This window comes from Pyxicephalus adspersus, chromosome 7 (assembly GCF_032062135.1).
Source record: "Pyxicephalus adspersus chromosome 7, UCB_Pads_2.0, whole genome shotgun sequence".
NCBI lineage: Eukaryota > Metazoa > Chordata > Amphibia > Anura > Pyxicephalidae > Pyxicephalus > Pyxicephalus adspersus.
This window is the reverse complement of record NC_092864.1, coordinates 29,452,468-29,470,668: the sequence shown is the minus strand read 5'-3', so window position 1 is coordinate 29,470,668 and position 18,201 is coordinate 29,452,468. Positions and strand designations below refer to the sequence as shown.

Below are 18,201 nucleotides of genomic sequence, written 5' to 3'. Positions count from 1 at the left end.
GACTGGGGAGGAGGATGATGATGATGGCTTTGCTGGGGCATAGAGCTCGGGTTCTGCTGGACTGTGAGATGATGGGGAGCTGGCGGAGAGGGGTGCACAGGCTCACAGGACTCTGGGCTGCTGGGGTGGTAGAGGGGCAGAGAACATTACCCCGGGAGGGGGCTGCTGCTGCCCCTAAGAGCCTGAAAGAAATGCCAGGACCCGGCACTTTCAGCAACCTGGTGGAGTTCTTCTGGAGGGATGGATTCGGCCGCATTCATGAGATCCAGGTAGGACTGGGGCAGGTGGTGGGGGTATAATATTGTGATGGGGCATCAATGCATCTGGGTGGGGTATCACATATTGGCGCCTCTAGAGGGTACTGCTATCATGGGGTTATTTCTAGACAGTAGGTTGAAGGCTGGGTATTAAGATTTGAGGAAGGTGTGATACTGCAGCAATAAAGGAAGGAGTTGATGCTGGGTTAGTAATAGAGTGATTCAGGGGCAAAGAAGGATTGAATGGGGGTGATACTGGAGTAAACAAATATTGAGTGCTGGGGCAATTATTGGAGTAACAAAAAGAGGGGCATTGATGCCTATTTGAGGGGGAATGGTTATAAGTAAAGGGATCAGATTTATTGGTCTGTGTAAAACATGCTGTCTGCTGGCAAGTTTAATTTTGGGGCTTTGTCTCACCCAATCACACATTTTTTTGATAAATATAATAAAACAAAATTGTAGGAAATTCTCAGGCTTCCAATGACTTCTCTTCCCTTTTATTAGAATCCGAAGCTGTGAAATGTAAGCGGGGAGGGCAGGAGTTAGGCAGTGCCAGGCACCGGGCACCGCAGGGGTTAAACATTTCAGATTTCTCTAATAACTCCTTGCTCTCCACGTGTTCTCATACAAAGTTATACAACCGAGGGGCGGGGCCTGTCCGCACCCCACGCCCCACTCGTGTGCAGTGGGTGGGGCTTGAGCTCACATCTGAGGCTCCAGCTGAGATTCTGGCAGTGTTTTTTTTTCAGTTGGGAATGATGAATGTGTTGGGAATGATGAATGTGTGGGGAATGTTTTCCCTGGAAATCTGTGACTTTCACAGTCATTTTGTGATCTTTTCACATGCTTTGCTTTTTCTAGAATTCTTTTTAACACACGCTTTGGGATTAAAAGCGCGTAGGCTCAAATATTTCATGTGCCTGGTTTCAGCGTGGGCTGATCGGATTGCATATAAATTGGTGATGCAATGCTGGCCAGACAGATGTTCAGACCATCGCTGCCTCGGAATCTGCTGGGGAATTCATGTGTTTTATACGTTTCACATTGTTGTAGTGTAAAGCGCTTTTTTCTTTTTGGATGTTCCTGTCAAATGCTGCATTTGCTGATCAAACACAACTGCAAAAAAAAAAAAGCGGATGAAACACTGCCTCTGAACCTTTTAACAGGATTTTGCTGCCCTTTCCCTTTTAATATGAACCCTTCCCAGTTATGTTTGGTGGTCGATGTCCTATTGGGAGGAATTTCCCTTCATTTCCTGTCCTGGAAATGCAACAGGAAGTCAGAAAGAATCTCTAGATTTTATTAGAATAGGTGTCCAAGGTGGGTGACAACTGTGATACCATGAAAAGGAAGGAGGACCCCTCACTGCAAGGGTTTACTACTTCTTTGTCTAGGGGGACAATGAATGAAGCAGATGATCTTGCCTTAATCCTCATTCCCTCAGGCTTCTTCTTCATGGGGTTGCTACCCTGAACCCACCATGCTCCTTGTTTGCTCTCCGCTCTGACATCATCCAGTACAATGCATGATCAATGGCCGGGATTGGGAGCCAGCGGCCGTGCAGTTTGCAAGCTGGTGGCTCTCAAAGTGTAATCATCATGGAAGCAAAGGGAATAAATCAGAGATTGCATTCAGATTTACCCCTGTGGTTGCTTCAACACTGAGAGCTTGCTTACTGGAGAGGAAAGCAGAAAGATCTCTCAATTAGAAATATGGGCCAAGTGCTTAGAGTTACTTTGAAATACAAAAAAAACAATGCAGCCTTCACAAGGACCACTAAGATGCAATGTGTGGTTGTATTTGCCTTTTGGGCACCTTAAAGAAATATCCAGGACTCCCATTCACACCAGCGCTGTGCACTCTGAAGCTAGGGGGGGATTTAATGGCTTCGGAAAAGCTGCCTAATTCCCGCTAATTGCTTCATAAATACAGCCGAATCCGATACTTTGTAAACAAGCGACAACAAGCCGAGATTAAACTATGGCCATGCTAATTTCTCTGTCTTGGCTTCACATGAAGATTTTTATTCATTTCCATTCCCTGCTTCCAGGATGAAATGTTAATTTGTATTATTAATGTGGGAAATACTGACAAATTCTATTTGTAGAGTTAATTTGAAAAACTCATATCGGGGCTCCTACCCCAGGCATAATGAGGGGTGAATTATATCAGCTGATCACTTAGCAAAGTTAATGAAATGACGCTCTGCTGACATCCAATCACTGGTAGGGAAAAATCTTGTTCTTTAGATTTCCTTGCATGTGATTGGGTTTTCTTTGCAACGTGAATTTTACCCACATTCACTTTGCTATGTGAATTATTCCAGGCAAGGGCCTGTACTCCTTTAGTAAATTAACTAGTTGGTCACATCACTGGCAGATCTACCATTGCTCTGTGTGTGGCCCAGTGTACGGAGTCCCAAATTCTAAACGCTAAACAGATATAATAAATTTATATTTAAATGTGACCAAATATTTAAATTCAGCAACTGGTGTCTACGCTTCCCACAATGGTGTAGTGTAGGAGCAGCAGTTGCAAAGGTCTTGATGGAGTCTGGGGCCCTTATTCTAGTGGGCCTATAAGGGTCCTTTTTAATGCTCACTGTTGTACTTTGGAAGAATGGGGGGGGGGGACTTGCATGAAAATAGGGGGCTGCAGGGTGGGAGGGCTCTGATAAATGGGTGGCCGCATTTGAAGGGTAGATTTGAAAGGGAGAAGACGGTTGGGTTAGTTTGCCTTCAATGGCAGGAGCTCTGTCAAAAATGAATATTGGGGGCCCATAGATCTTTAGCTAGAGGACCATCAAGGAAACGGAACGATGGATACCCAGGTCCAAATTCCACACTGGGTCCAATAGGTCTGTAGCTGCAACACTAGCATTCTCTACAGCCTCATGCAAGTGCCTGGTACATAGGACTCCCAATCTAACAACTGTACAGTTCCATGGGGAGGGCAGAAGGGTACCTATAGCTTCTGTATTCTGATCCTTTAATATAAACTGATATGTATCCTGAAGAAGAAAAGTATGTGATCTCCTCCTGCTCCAACACCAAATCCTAGGCATTAATCCTTCTCATTACACTCCAGCAAATTTGTTGGAAAAGGAAATCTGTGTTCTGGGCTGCAGCAACTTTTCAAGATTTTGGTAGCTGCTGTAGTGTTAAGCTTGCAACCTCTTCTGTCTTTACAGGGATTTTATTGTTAAGATTTCTGGGATTGTACATTGGTTCCAATTATGGGTGGCTCCTACCATCCCTGTCATGTTTCCAGGTCCTTACCCCCGCTGTACCCAATATGACAGATGATTCTTCTTTCTAGGTCTGGACACCTGCTGCATCCATTATGGGTGGCCAACAGCATACCCGAGTTCCCAAAATCATACCCCCTCTTTGCCCAAAGTGAAGGGGTTCTTCCCCTCCCTATACAGAGTTCCTGGGTTTGTGTATCTTCTGCGCCGATTATGGGTGGCTCCTACCATCCCTGTGCCATGTTTGTTATTCCTTACCCCTGCTGTACCTTATATGAGGGGGGGGGGTTCTCTATCCTGAGATCCTGGGTTTTTAAACCTGATCTTCCCATTATGTGTGGCTTTTGCCTCCCTTGTGCTGAGTTCCCAGGTCTGGGCACATAATATGCACAGGTATACATGGGCTTGTATACCTGCTGTACCAATTATGGGTGGCTCCCACCATCCCTGTGCAATGTTTCAGTGTCCTTACCCCTGTTGTTGTTGTCTGTATGCTGAGTTCCTTGGTTTGTACACCCACTGTGCCAATGGGTAGTTTCCAGCATACCTGTTCCCATGTCTGTTCACATGTGTTTCCTATTATCAGGGTTTATTCTTTATGCTGAGTTCCTGGGTTTTAAACCTGTGGCTCCTGCCATCTCTGTGCCATGTTTCCAAGTCCCTACCCCTGCTGTTCCCAATACGAGGAACTCTTCTCCTCCCTATGTGAATTTCCTGGGATTGTACACCCATGCCCAGTTCCTCTTTCATATGCCCAGTTCTGGGTTTGTACACCTGCTGTGCCCATTATAAAGGGCTTTTACTATCCTTGTACTGAATTTCCAGGGGGACAGGAACACAGCCGGGATCTATGGCAGAGACATCTCGCTTTTCAAATATCCAAAATATAAAAAATGCCAGGAGACTGACTCAGCCCACCAGGCACCAAATACAACAAAAATCTCATTTTTGGTGCACTGACCCTCTAAAATGTGTAGCCTGAGCAGCCGGCTTTGATTCTGAGACATTCCCCAAACCCAGAAGGTTCCCCTGGTTTGTAATTGGTGGTTCCTTTATGTAATGTGTTCCTTTTTGATCTTGGGACAGATTGGTCATTTTTAGAGGGCTGCCTTCTCCAAAACTGAATAAATTTGTTGCCGACATGGTGACTAAGCAGCAGGACTTTTCTCTCTCCCTCTGTCTTGTTTCACCAGTGTTCATGTTTCATGGGCTCTCAGCCAAGCAGCTGCCGAGATGCCTAGCGTTCTAATCGTAAAGGAAAGAAAACGTATAACTGGAAGGAATTTAATACGGTAGTTTAATCCTCCCATGAGAACAGTGTTTGCTGGTTGGACAAGTAATGTTCTCTCCATGTAAGTGTCATTGGGGAATATTCAAAAGGGTGATGGTCAAAGATGTAAGGCAACCATTGGTATAAATTTATGGCCCAGTAGGTGTTCAGGGGCCCCAGCTATATTCTTTTCATATTCTGCAGTAAGCCAGAAAATTGGTGCTAATGGTAAGAGCTGTTCCTCCTTACTGGAGAGGGTGAAGTACTTTGCAGCTGGTGGACCATACCATTACAGACTAATAAAACGGGGAGGTTTCTTTTGTCCACCAATACAAGGGCTATTGGGCCAAAGCTGCTACTTAGTTCAGAGCCCCATGTCTAGTGGCGAATCTTGGGGGATCCCAAGCTTCTATAACAGATTATAAAAGCACAATGAGGCTCTGACTATCTTTATATTCTACAGAAGAAGGGTAAAGGAACTGTCCATTGAACAAAGGTGAAGGCTGCTGTAGCTACCCTTCCGAAAATGCTAGTCCCTGGCCATCATCCTTAACCAGAGAAGGACATGGCCAACAATTGGGCACCTAGGTGGAGCTGATTTGGGAAGCTAGGAGATCTGCCACAAAGATTTAGGGAACCCATTGGCAATTGTCTGTATCCCTCATGCAGCACGACATTTCTGTTATCTGGTGACTTTGTTTTTTAGGTACCTGACGCAGACCAAAGATGCAGGTTCAGGTGTGGTGTGTGCAGGATTTCTGTATTCCCACCCCCACCTTACCAACTAAACACCAAGCCCTATGTCCCTACAGGACTCAGCAGTGATTTAGGGGGTGGAAAATTCTGGCGTAATGGTAGACAATCCAAGGGGGCTTTAACACCACGGTGCAAGCAAAGTGCATTGTGTTCAGGTCGCAGGGACCAGGATCTGTAATGGAATAATTTCCTATTTATTATTCTCTACATGTACCAAAAAAAGAAATTTGATTTCAGGACATGGCTTTGGCATTTGGTGTAGACAGGAAATGCAATTGCTGTGTTGTAGACAACACAGTCTAGTGTGTCTAGCAATTCTCCAGTCATCCCCCCCTCCTCCCTACTGCCTGCTGCTCATACACCTGTGACAGGCAGCTGCTGCCCTGCAGTGTGCATGGAGCACCAGAGAGACGGTGCCCCCTGCCGGACAGTTTGCAGAGTATTGCAACTCCAAGAAAAATGAGTTTGTCCTGCATGTATTAAATGTATTAAAGCCTTGATTGTTGTGTTAAACATCTGCAGGTTTATATTGCTGTTTGTGCTGGGGGCACTAACCCTCATTATTTGTCCTGATGACTGTTGCCACTAGGACTGATTCAATACAAAATGGATTTTAACCATTTTCTCATTAAAACTTAAAGTAGTAGTGTTGCTTTCCAAAGTCTGTCACCAGACCATTCATTCTATTAAAAATCAAATTGTGTATTCAATCTATTTTGTGCATGTTATTGATCTGTAAAAGCCTCCTTGGCATAAGCATCCGAATGGCCAGAGAATTCTGCTGGTTCTGCCATCTTGGATGTGATGTCAGCAGACTTGGCGCTGTCCCTCTATAATATTCCCCTTTGCTACTCCCACCCCCAAGCAGCCAGATAATATAGGGGAGGATCAAAGGTGCTGGGCCAACACAAACAGCCTACCCTGGATGAGAGGAGGGCTATATTGTTCTAGGAAGGATTGGCTGTCCTAGAAAAAATTCTGGGTCTTCTATAGTGAACTAAAAGAAACATTACAGATGATTAGAAAACATTACATTGAAAGACCCTTTTATGGCAAATAATAAATCCCCCACTAATCCATCCTGCACTTTTTTTCTGGTTATGTTTTGGACTGCCAATCCAGTGCTGCAGATTTCCCTGTCAGGTCAGTCCCTGGCAGCCCCATTGGCCTTTTTGCAGCACCTATGTTATGTGGATGTTAAAGGGACCCCTGGCGCTGGATGCTAAGAGGTCTCTGCCGCTGGATAGTCAATAGAAGCCTCCAAAGGAAGACCACCATCCCTTGTGTGTGTGTGTGTATGTGTATGTGTATATATATATATATATATATATATATATATATATATATATATATATATGAATGGGGACTGGAGTGTCACATGACTGTGGTTTTAGGTGAATAAAAAGCGTATTTAGATACATTTTTAATTTGTGTCTGGGTTTTATATCATCTGATCATGTTTGGGATATGTAAGTCAGCTTTGGTTGGAAAAGACCTGTCCATGTCCAGAGCCTATCCAGTGATCATTCTCCAACAATGCAGAATTCATCTGTTGTTCATTTCACTTTTTGTTATTTCAGCAAAAACACATCCGTGAATATGGTCGGATTTTCAAGTCCCACTTCGGCCCACAGTTTGTGGTTTCCATTGCCGATCGCGACATGATCGCCCAGGTTCTGCGTGCTGAGAGGGAGGCGCCACAGAGAGCCAATATGGAGTCCTGGCAGGAATATCGAGACCTTAGGGGGCGATCCACAGGCCTTATATCTGCGTGAGTATCATGTACAGTCCTGGGGTCAGGGTGAATGAGGACTTCGAAGACATCAAACAGCAGTTAATGGCTCATTGGTCCCATCACTCTGCGCTTTTGTCATAAAGATTGTTCAAATCTTCTCTGTGCAGGGAAGGAAAGAAGTGGTTGGCCATGAGAAGTGTCCTACGTCAGAAAATCCTGAGACCCAAGGATGTCTTTGTGTACTCGGGAGGGGTGAACGAGGTGATCGATGACTTGATTAAGAGGATCCAAACCCTCCGCAGCTGTGAAGAGGATGGCGAAACTGTGACCAATGTCAATGACCTTTACTTCAAATATTCCATGGAAGGTTTGTGGAAATCTCTGTATTCTAAATATAATTCATTTTGGTTTTTGTTGGTTAAATTTACGAAATGTATGAAAATAAATAATATTGATGTCACACTGATCAAAGAATGCATGGATAGATATGTATCCGCTTTCCAATCTGTTTATAAATTTACCCTAGCATGGATATGACTAAAAAAGCTGCAGAGACTTCACCTGGCTGCTCACTCTCAAGCCTATCGCTTTGGTCCCATTGACAATTGGGAACTATTGAGAGTGGTCATGTGACCACTGTTGAATGCTGGCAACTCCATTAATTAAAATAAAATGAATAAATGCTGCCTCCTTCTAAAACAAATGAGTACTTTATAATGCAATGCGTGAAGACCTTAATTTGGGGAGTCATGGGGTAACGTCACCCCCTGTCTTGTGGATGCTGCATTGTGAGCAATATAAGGAGCTGATGAATCGTTCAATTTGCTGCTCTTCTAATTAAAATGACATTTTGAATGGTGTGGTTTCCTTTCAATATTTGTTTCTCTCTGTTTTCCAATTAGCTGTAGCCACCATAATATACGAATGTCGGCTGGGATGTCTGCAGAATGAGGTACCCAAGGAGACGTTAGAGTACATAGAAGCTCTGGAGCTGATGTTCAGTATGTTCAAGACGACCATGTACGCTGGGGCCATTCCCAAGTGGCTGCGTCCATTCATTCCGAAACCCTGGAGGGAATTCTGTCGATCCTGGGATGGGCTCTTCAAGTTCAGTAAGTATATTGGTAGTGGTGCCATGAAATGTGGTTTGCTTTTCCTACAATATGAAAGGTGACCAGGAGGTGAACTGGTGTTCACTATTTTTGCTTTGTGAGTACAATAAGACATTTTTTAATTGGTTACTATTGTCAAAAGAGCTTTTTAGAAGCTCCATTCCAAAAAATAGAGCTTTCACCGTCTTTGCCTGACTGCCCTCCCTCTGCCTTTGCCTGGTATTGATTTGGTTGAGTCCTTCATCATCCCATATTTCCCATCTGTACAATTCCACATGATTAACATTCTTTTTGAATCCGCAGGTCAGATCCACGTGGACGACAAGCTTCGGGAGATTCAGGCCTGTCTAGATCGCGGAGAGGAGGTGCGGGGTGGTCTCCTGACTGCAATTCTGATCAGCAAGGAACTGACCTTGGAGGAGCTGTACGCCAACATGACGGAGATGCTCCTGGCCGGTGTTGACACGGTAAGATGGAAACTCTGAAATGATGCCATACCTGTTTTTATAATATGCTCTTCTCCTGGGGAAGGGGGGGGGGCATGCAAGCCATGACTGTAAAACACTACAGGCTCTATTTATAAATGATTCCTTCTTCAACGGTTTCTGTCAGTCATTTCCTAGCTGCAGTGCCATGTAAAACTCTATTAAAGGTGGAAATCCACCTTGTGCATTGTGGCTGGGTTTTAAATTGCAGCCCGGATGTTACTTGCCTCGTTAAACCCCCCCCCACCAATCGGTGTCAGAATTCCCTCCCCACCCTCTTCCTTTTCATTTCTTGTTTTTACAGATCTGCCCTAGGATGATTCCTCTGTTGGTTTGCCATGTATTTCTATAGTGTACATTGTCACTCACTTGTAGAGGATCCTAAGAGTTTAGGACCTTGGAAAGCCTCATCCTTCCTAGTATGAGCAAGGGTGGGGGTAGAGTTTCACATTAAAGGTAAATTTCATCTATATGGAACAATGGAGATTTTTCTTCTTCTGGTGTCTGTGTGCTCATGATCATGGTGACTGGCTAGCAAATTAAATATGGCAGCCACTTAACCTATACTGTAATGGGTGATTCCCAGAACAATACAAAAGACTTCTGCATGCAGCAAGCCATACCTGCTCTCACTTTCATTATGACTTATTATATCTCACACATTTCTGAGATTCCTTGCCTTTATTGACATCTCATGCTCTCCCCCCACAGACACTGCATATCACGGTGGGAGGGGATCAGCAGCAGTCCATGCAGCCAATCAAGAAAGCAGTGGGCAGGACTGGGTGTGGCCAGGTGCTGATTGACAAGCTACAGGCATATTGGCGTTGACAATGCTGACCACCACACCCCTTGCAACATCTCCCCATCCCACTCCATGCAGACACCACCAACTCTGCCCTGAATTTGGAAGCCCTACAGCATCCTTATCAAACTTGCCCCAGAAGCTGCAATAGGTAGACTTCAGAGGCAGGATGAATGGGTATTTTGACGCTGAGAAAACAGTTGGTTCTGATTCACGTACAATCAAGAAAAAAAATGTATAGTTGTCAGCTGAAGCTCTGATGTTGTGTGCAGGAATAAAGAAGCCTCCAGCTGACTATAAACTGACACCAGGGCTGGCATTTTCAAAAATCAGATCAAAGCTATATATCTGCAGACTCCAGGGATGGTGGTGTAAAATTATAAAAAAAGCCTGATGGATATTCTCAAATATTATTATTCAATGATGGCAGGGACTGTTTTATTAATAATTTAATTAGATGCTACTAGAATATATACACATCTACAATCCATCCTGAATATTAAATTGCTGAAATAAGTCTGCATGAGACCTAGCCTGACATGTGGCAGCATTATAGGGCCATCTAGTGGTCAATGCTGAAATTGCAGCAATGAGTATTATTTGGTTCTACTATGCAGTATTATAAAACATTGCCTGGTTTGATTCAATGCTGAAGTTCAGTCTGCTAATATTTTGCCCTGCTGGAATCCTTCTCTACCCTTTATTAAAATACAATTGACATTGGTAAAAAAAATAAATAAAGGGTTTATCACAAATCTTTGTTTTTGACTTTCAAGAAGCTGTAGTAATGTGCACATGAGAGTGTGAGTCTTTGCGTTGAGAGGAATTGAAATCTAATGAGTGAAAGGGGTGGGTTAGGGACAGTCAAGTTGGGCAGAAAAGTGTGAAATCATAATAGATAACCTCTAGCTAGGAAATATGGTGGGCTATGACTTGCTGCAGGCTCTAATGTACATTGCACAAAGCTTAGTGTGCAAGGAAATCGGGAGTAAGTGATCTCTGTCCGGAGGAGGAGTTGGCACAACTGTACAAGAGTGAGGCTGGTGTGTTTTAAAGGGAGGGGAGAACTAACATTTTCCCCTTAACAAATACACCAGTGGACCATTTCACTTGTTCAACAAAGGTTTTATTCTTCTTCAATTCTTGTAATTGAAATGTCCCTGTATTTCCAGGGGTTTATCTTTTAAATTTACCTTGTATTTGGGAAGTTTTGTTCTCATATCTTCTGTTTGCTCAATTCTTTTTCTGTACACATTGTCTTCTTAGACCTCTTTCACGCTGTCCTGGGCCACTTACCTCTTGGCGAAGAACCCTCAGGTGCAGCAGACGGTGTACAATCAGATCGTCCAGAATCTCGGGAAGGACACCGTTCCCCATGCCGAGGATGTGCCGAAACTTCCTTTAATCAGAGCTGTTTTGAAGGAGACCCTCAGGTACGCTAATAAGAGTCATGGTGTTCTGGATGGAATGCGTACCGGGAATAATACACGGAATTACGTTTGATAAAAAAAACATTAAAATTACATTTGGAGAGGAAAGTCGGATAAAAGAAAAATTTTATCAGTGACTTCCATATCTGTTGTTTCATTTTCTGTGAATGATCTGAGATCTCTTAGTTTTGATTTGTACTTGTACCCTATAGACGTTCATGTTTTGGACTACTTCGGTTCAAACCACACCTGGTCCAAGGGCTGCTGGGGAGAATTTTCACCATTCCCAGTGACGTATACTGAGGCCAGTGTAAAGGGTCAATGACTTCTCTCCACATCTAATAACTTGATCCCCTGGTGGGAATACAATCTGCATGAATGCTAGAACATCCCCCCATATAGGAGACATCTGTGCTGCCCCTTAGATTTTATGCAGGGGTTGTCTGTCTTCTAGCAATTTGCATTCTCTAGTGATTACATGAGTGCATTGCAGCATACAAATATTTTTCTGTGTTTTGATAGGTTGTTCCCAGTGTTGCCTGGAAATGGTCGAGTTACCCAGGATGATCTTGTTCTGGGTGGATATTTAATTCCAAAGGGGGTAAGTGGTCATACATTTTTATAGTTATTCTATAAATTATTCCCTTTTGAGTTTTTGCCCCTTGTTATTGACCGTATGTTGACTCTGCCCTCTTGACCCTTTTTCACACCCTATGTGTATTTAAAGGCTTCAGTCATGTTGCCTCTGTACATATTAAGTTTCTGCAGTCTCTCCCGATATGTTTATCCCTCATTTTTGTTACCAGGATCTGTACTTGTTCTGTATTTTCAGTGATATCTCCAAAACTGAAGACAAAATATTTAGGAAGGTATAACTAATAATCAATCTAGGGGAATCCGATTCCTCTCTTAGAATTTGGGGGATATCTCTAGAGGGGTCACTATGTATATAAGGGAATTGGGACTTCCTTCTGGTGACTTCTCTAGGTATTCACGTTCCTCTGTGCCTGGCTATATCTTGCAATCTGAAATGAGCACCCCCCCTGAAGTTCTGGCCAACACTGTACCCCCAATATTGGGCTCTCAGAACATTCTTTTATGCTAAATGAATTATTTTGTTCCACTTGGATCAATATCCCAACAATGCCAATTCATGTTCTATTTTATAAACACCTCCGAGAATAACCACCCTGTAGCACATATTTGTATCGTATCGTATAAAAAAACAAACCTTCTGTACCAATTCTTCGTTTATCACTTACAAACCAATGACATAGAAAGGCATGCAGTACAGAGTCTTGTGACTGGGCTTTGTTCCCAATGGATCCCATTTGCAACCACACCCTGACATTAATCATTTATCACATTTACACCCAGATATCACATATATAACACATTTGGGATAGATAAAATGGGTTTTTCAGGCATTTCTTTTAATTGTTGGGTTGGTGAAGGGGTTCTAATTGGAGCACAGTATCTAGGACCTGTAGTTCTTCACTGATGGCCTATAGGTTGGCCATGCTTGAGTTTCTTTTCCTAAGGATGATTAATTCGATACTTTCACACCTCTACAATCTGTATCCCTTCACCCCGTTTTCTGTGTTCAGAACATATTTTATTTTGTATTTTCCATGTCTCTCTCTGATCAGACCCAGCTGGCGTTGTGCCATTACTCCACATCCTACGACCAGGAATATTTCAAGGCGGCAGAAGACTTCCGCCCAGAGCGCTGGCTGCGGCACGGACACCTGGACAGAGTTGAAAACTTTGGTTCCATTCCCTTTGGTTACGGAATCCGAAGCTGTATCGGAAGGAGGGTGGCAGAGCTGGAGATCCACTTGGCACTAATTCGGGTAAATTTGGGTTAATTTTGAGACAACATTGCTTCCACTCCATGTTGATTTGCTGTGCCTGCTTAGATGATATGCACGAGGGTGCCAAACGGTAACACCATCTATTTGTGTGTGTGTGTGTGATGGGAGTATTTAGAAAATGTGTAAATAAATACTTGTATAGATTACCATATCTGATTTCTCCTTGCCAAGGTTGTAAGTCTGGGAGCTTATTCACACTAGTGGAGTTTTGTGCCCATTGGGGTGTTTTTTCCACTTCACATTGATGTGTTTGTGCAGTGCAAAAAATTGCAACATGCATGCATTTTTCCTCCATGTACTCCAATGGTGGTCTTGTGACTAAGCCCATAGAAAACCTGTAATGCTGCCCATTGGCGCTCAACAAATTCTAACTTTATATTTGCCCTCTTTTTTTCCACCCACAGTTGCTTCAAAAATTTGAAATCCAAACTTCCCCCAAGACCCAGACTGTTCTCCCCAAAACACATGGACTTCTGTGCCCTTCAGGGGTCATCAACGTACGCTATGTGGACCGCCAATGAGGGTGAAATAATTGCGTTCGGATCTCTAACATCTACTGAAGGACCCCAACACTCTATATAAAGGACTTATTTTTATTTAGAATTATTTTAAGGTCAACGTGACTTGTACAGGACGTTGTCTGTATGACGTAGGGATAGCAGTAGATTGTGAAATGCAACACACTACCTTGCACTTTTTCTTGTACTGTATGAATAAGATAGAGGACTGAACGGCAAAAAGGAATCTGAAGGAAACCTTGTGTATTGCTACTCACCCACTGGAGATGGTTTGTGGAGCCCAAAGGGTTCTTTGGTAGTCAGCTGGGACTTGTAGTTCTTTCACAGCTCTAGTGCCAAAGGCCATCCTTTGTTCCAAATCTGAACACTGTGCCTTATACTTTTACTGGATTTTAAAATTGTTCTGTGTAAAGTCTATTGGATGCTCATGGGGAATTGGACCACAGGCTTCATATAACCCTTGGGCACCTGTAATGAGATTCTACTTAGCAATGGTTACGAAGAGATCTTGATTCTCCAATTTTTAAAAAAAATAAATCTACGTTTTAGAATATAAAACCAAGAGATTGAGACCTTTCCAGAATGTGGATCGTCCTGATTGGCACCCATCAACGATGACAAATTATCCAATGATTGCACCTTTGTTGGTTGGTGAATTTTTTAATGGGTTTGGAATTGGGGGAGGGAGATGATAGGCCCTTTGTGTGAATTCCATTTTTTTAGAGCATAAGTATTTTTGTATATGACAACGCCAGCCACATCCTGGCACATGCCACTCTAATGCCTTTTCATGACACATGGGGGTACCTGGAAAGGAGGTCCTGAGGTCTAACCCTTTCCCTAACCTTTTTTAACCTATCCTGTACTGAGTAGACCACTGCAGACCTCCAGTTTCCCTGCTGTCCGATTCCTAAAGCTATCAGATCAACATGGCTGCCAGGCAAGTAGCTGTTCTTAGGGGTGCAGGGGCGAGGTGGCACTCTTATGCATTTTGTTAATTAGGTTTGCATCTGCATTTATTATGTACCCTTGCTTACTGTTCCAATGTGTCTTTGGATGTGGCTGGGGGTTGGGTTGGAAATATAACTAGAAATAATCCCCCATCCCCAAACCAAGGCTTTGGCATTTCTGCATAACTTTGGGACAAAGATGGCTGTAAACCTTTATGCAGAGTTGATTGGTGAAATATATTGTATTCCCAATGAGGTATTATTGCATATTAAGAATAGAACATGGGCATCCCTCATCTTTATATGGGGTCAGCAACTCATAAAAGCCAGGGAACAAATAATTCTTTAAAGGAGGACTGTGTTGGTGCCCAACATTATTCTTTCATGGCCAGTGCACATGGACCGTTGCATTTTTATGCTCTGACTCAAACTATTTGAGACTCCTAGATTTGCCTGTAGAGGGAGCTCCTATTGGCTTGGTGCAAATACCTAGCAGCTCACAATGGTTGCTAGAAGAAGCTTCATAGGAAATCTCTTGTTCTGTGTGCCACTGAGAAGCAGGTAGCCTAGTTTTAGGTTGTAAAAATATGGCTGTCACCATGTACATATGTTATGGTAAATTATATAAAGTGTTTTTAACATATAAAGGAATATTTACATCAAACTGATTTTTTTAATGTTTATCATTAAAGTGTAACTTTACATTCCTCTTACAATTTTTAATGGCCTGGTTTGATTGTACAGCAGCCAATGGTCCAACCAACAACCAGTCTGTCTCTTGGCACTTGATCAAAAGATGTGGTTCAGTTGCTTTGTAATCCCCCCCCCCTCCTCCAACCTAGGGGGCAAGAGCTCCCCCAACCCTAGCTTTACCTAGCAGCAGAAGCTCACCCTGAGGTCCAAGAGCTTGCCCAACTCTAGTCTTGCCAAGCAGCAAATAATTACCCTAGCTCACCCTAAGAGGCAAGAGCTTGCCCAGCCTTAGCTTCCCCAAGCGTCAAATGCTTACCCAATCCAACCCTAGCTCACCCTAAGGGGCAAGAGCTCGCCTAACTATAGCTTACTTTGCTGGCAAATGCTTACTCAAGTCAACCCTAGGTAAACCTGAGGGTCAAGGGCTTGCTTAAGCTAGCAGCAAACTATAGCCAAGTCAACCTTAACTCACCCTAGGGGTCATGAGCTTGCCCAACCCTAGCTTCACAAAGCGGCAAATGCTTATCCAACCCTAGCCAAGAGCTTCCCCAGCCCTAGCTTCACCAAGCAGCAAATGCTTACTCGAGTCAAACCTAACTCATCCTCAGGGCCAAGAGCTTGCCCAATCTGATCTTCACTGAGTGGCAAATGCTTACCCAATCCAACCCTAGCTCACCCTTCGAGGCAAGAGCTTGTCCAAACCTAGTGTCAAAGGCTTACTCAATCTCACCCTAGGGGCAAGAGCATTCCCAATCTTATCTTCACCTAGCAGCAAATGCTTACTCATGCCTACCCAGCTCAACGTGAGGGCCAAGATCTTTCTCCCGAGATGCATGCATAAGTAGGGTAACTCATGACTGGGTGTGTTTTTGCCATAAATACCCCATCTTCTGGCTGCACATATCTGTAATTTAATTACTGCCAGTGACTGCGCTAAGCTCTCTTCTACCTTCTGGAATGAGTTTATTAATCTCTGTTGTAAATTTGCCATTGTTCACTATAAATCTGACATCCCAGCAGATCATCCAGGAATGTAAACACGGCTCCACTTAAAGGAGAGGAAAAAGTTTTAAAGAATTTTAACAATGCAGTGCTGCTTTTGGCTGTCGGATTTTATCTCCTCTGTAAAAAGCGGAGAATAAAAATGACTGGAGGATCAGTAATGTGAGATAGTCACGCCTGTCCAGATTTGGGATTACATTCCCCTGTTTTTGAGTTGTGTTTTTTAGAAACTGGGTGAATGTGGGATTTATCAGTATTTTATACATACTTGAATTGCTTCTCTACCAATGTTGCATTTTTATTTATGTATAAAATCCAAGCAGAACAAGAATCGGTCATTGTTTAGTAATGTTACATTTTTTTTCTTTTTATTGTGCTATTTTGTATTTTTGAGTTACTAGGATAAAAATATTTTTGTTTTTAGTGTTGTCATTTTGTAACTGATAAACAATAAAATATTTATTGGAATTGTTTTGTCTGATTCTGGATTCATGGTCTGGAAGTACAGAGGGGCTGTGGATTCCACTGTATCACCAAACCCAAATAGGAATGGATGGGGTGTCTATGCTTGGGGAAGTATAGATATTTGGGGGGGGGGGCTTTTTTTTATTTTTTTTTATTTCTTTTTAGGATTTTACTCCCACTGTGTGCTGCACATTTTTAATTGCTGCATACTCGCTTGTCCTCCCCCTTTCCCCCGCCATGGAGCAGAATATTGCTGTGTGCACAGCTCCTATTTGTTCCTCTGCCATTGGAAACGATCATGAATTATTGTTTCCAGCGATGTCAATTTTACGTGTGTACTCAGCCTATAACCTCGTAAAGAGGTCTCATGTATGTCAGAGGATTGTTGCTTGAAATTACCTTTTAAGATTGTTTCCAGTGACCGATGAATGCACCCAGCCATTCTGATCCATGGAAAGGAGAGGGTACAGGATGAGTGCGAGGAACCTGTGGTGAATAGATGAATGATGTCAGGGACTGCTGTACACATGTCAGATTGAGGTGAGCGAGACTGTTCTGGAATAAATGTAAGAAGCTTTTGGACAGCAGTGCCTTAGATCTCACCTTGGAGATACAAAGCTGGAGGGCCTAGGCACCCTCACTTTTTTGAATATTAAACAAACGCTGCATGAGTTTTTGAAATGTCTTAAAATCTGCAATCGGGCCCGTCTTTATTGTAGAAAGGGCCAGACATGGTCCCTGCAATAAAAGGCATTTCCCTGCCTGATTGCTGCCATCTTTTAAAAAATACCTGAGCATGTCTGGCTCAGTGTGCTCTGCCAGGGATATGCTGGGTATTGTGGCCTTCTCCAGGACTGAATGAATATTATGCCATCCAGGCACAACCACTTAAGATGGCCAAAGACCCAACCCCATGGAGAGAATCGGGTGCCAATGGCAGCCAGGCCCGAGGACGTGGGGGGGGATGCAGCCGGTACATCGCTCCGGGGCCTATGAAGCTCAGGGAGGCCCATAGTTTTTATTATAATTTGAACATTTAATAAATTGTTTTTTTTACAATTTTGCAAGTCTGTTTAGTATTTAAAATAAAAAGACACGCGGGTCACTTGACAGCAGTCAACCGTTTCTGACGTAAGAGAGACATTCATGAAGGCCTTCCTGGGGGAGAGGTCATGTGATCGACAAGGGTATTCTTCGCTTGGTGGGAAGTGATGAGGGGGAGGGGGTACAGGCATGGTTAGATATATAGGTCTAGTTTAGTTTTAGGTGCAATTAATATTTCTAGCTGTCCTGATAACATTCATTTTTTGATTCACATCCTCCTTTAATGAATCTATTCTCTTTAAACCAAGACCATGTGTGTTAGAGGTTAAAGGGGCCCCAATGTTCTTACTGTATGATGACAGATTTTATCCAAATTCGACGTTAGACACGACCCTGAAATATTTATCTATGTGAATCCTGTGTGTATGTGACATCTCCGCTGTAAAAGTTGATGAATTTCTCTGTATAATCGAGAAGACGTTATTATTGCTGTCTGATAGAAGCCAAAAACTTTCCCCGGCCCCCGGAGAGCCCAGCCATGTGCCTATATGGACA

At 43.2% G+C, this 18,201-nt stretch overlaps 1 protein-coding gene across 1 annotated transcript; it reads left to right on the top strand.

Annotated features, from left to right (window-relative positions):
• CYP27C1 (cytochrome P450 family 27 subfamily C member 1) lies at positions 1 to 16,599 on the top strand. Its single transcript, XM_072417954.1, has 9 exons — positions 1 to 269; positions 7,114 to 7,304; positions 7,436 to 7,635; positions 8,171 to 8,380; positions 8,684 to 8,847; positions 10,937 to 11,103; positions 11,623 to 11,701; positions 12,750 to 12,953; positions 13,379 to 16,599. The coding sequence occupies exons 1-9, from the start codon at positions 15 to 17 to the stop codon at positions 13,493 to 13,495; spliced, it is 1,587 nt and encodes a 528-aa protein (XP_072274055.1). The 5' UTR covers positions 1 to 14; the 3' UTR covers positions 13,496 to 16,599.
• Positions 16,600 to 18,201: the final 1,602 nt, after the last annotated feature.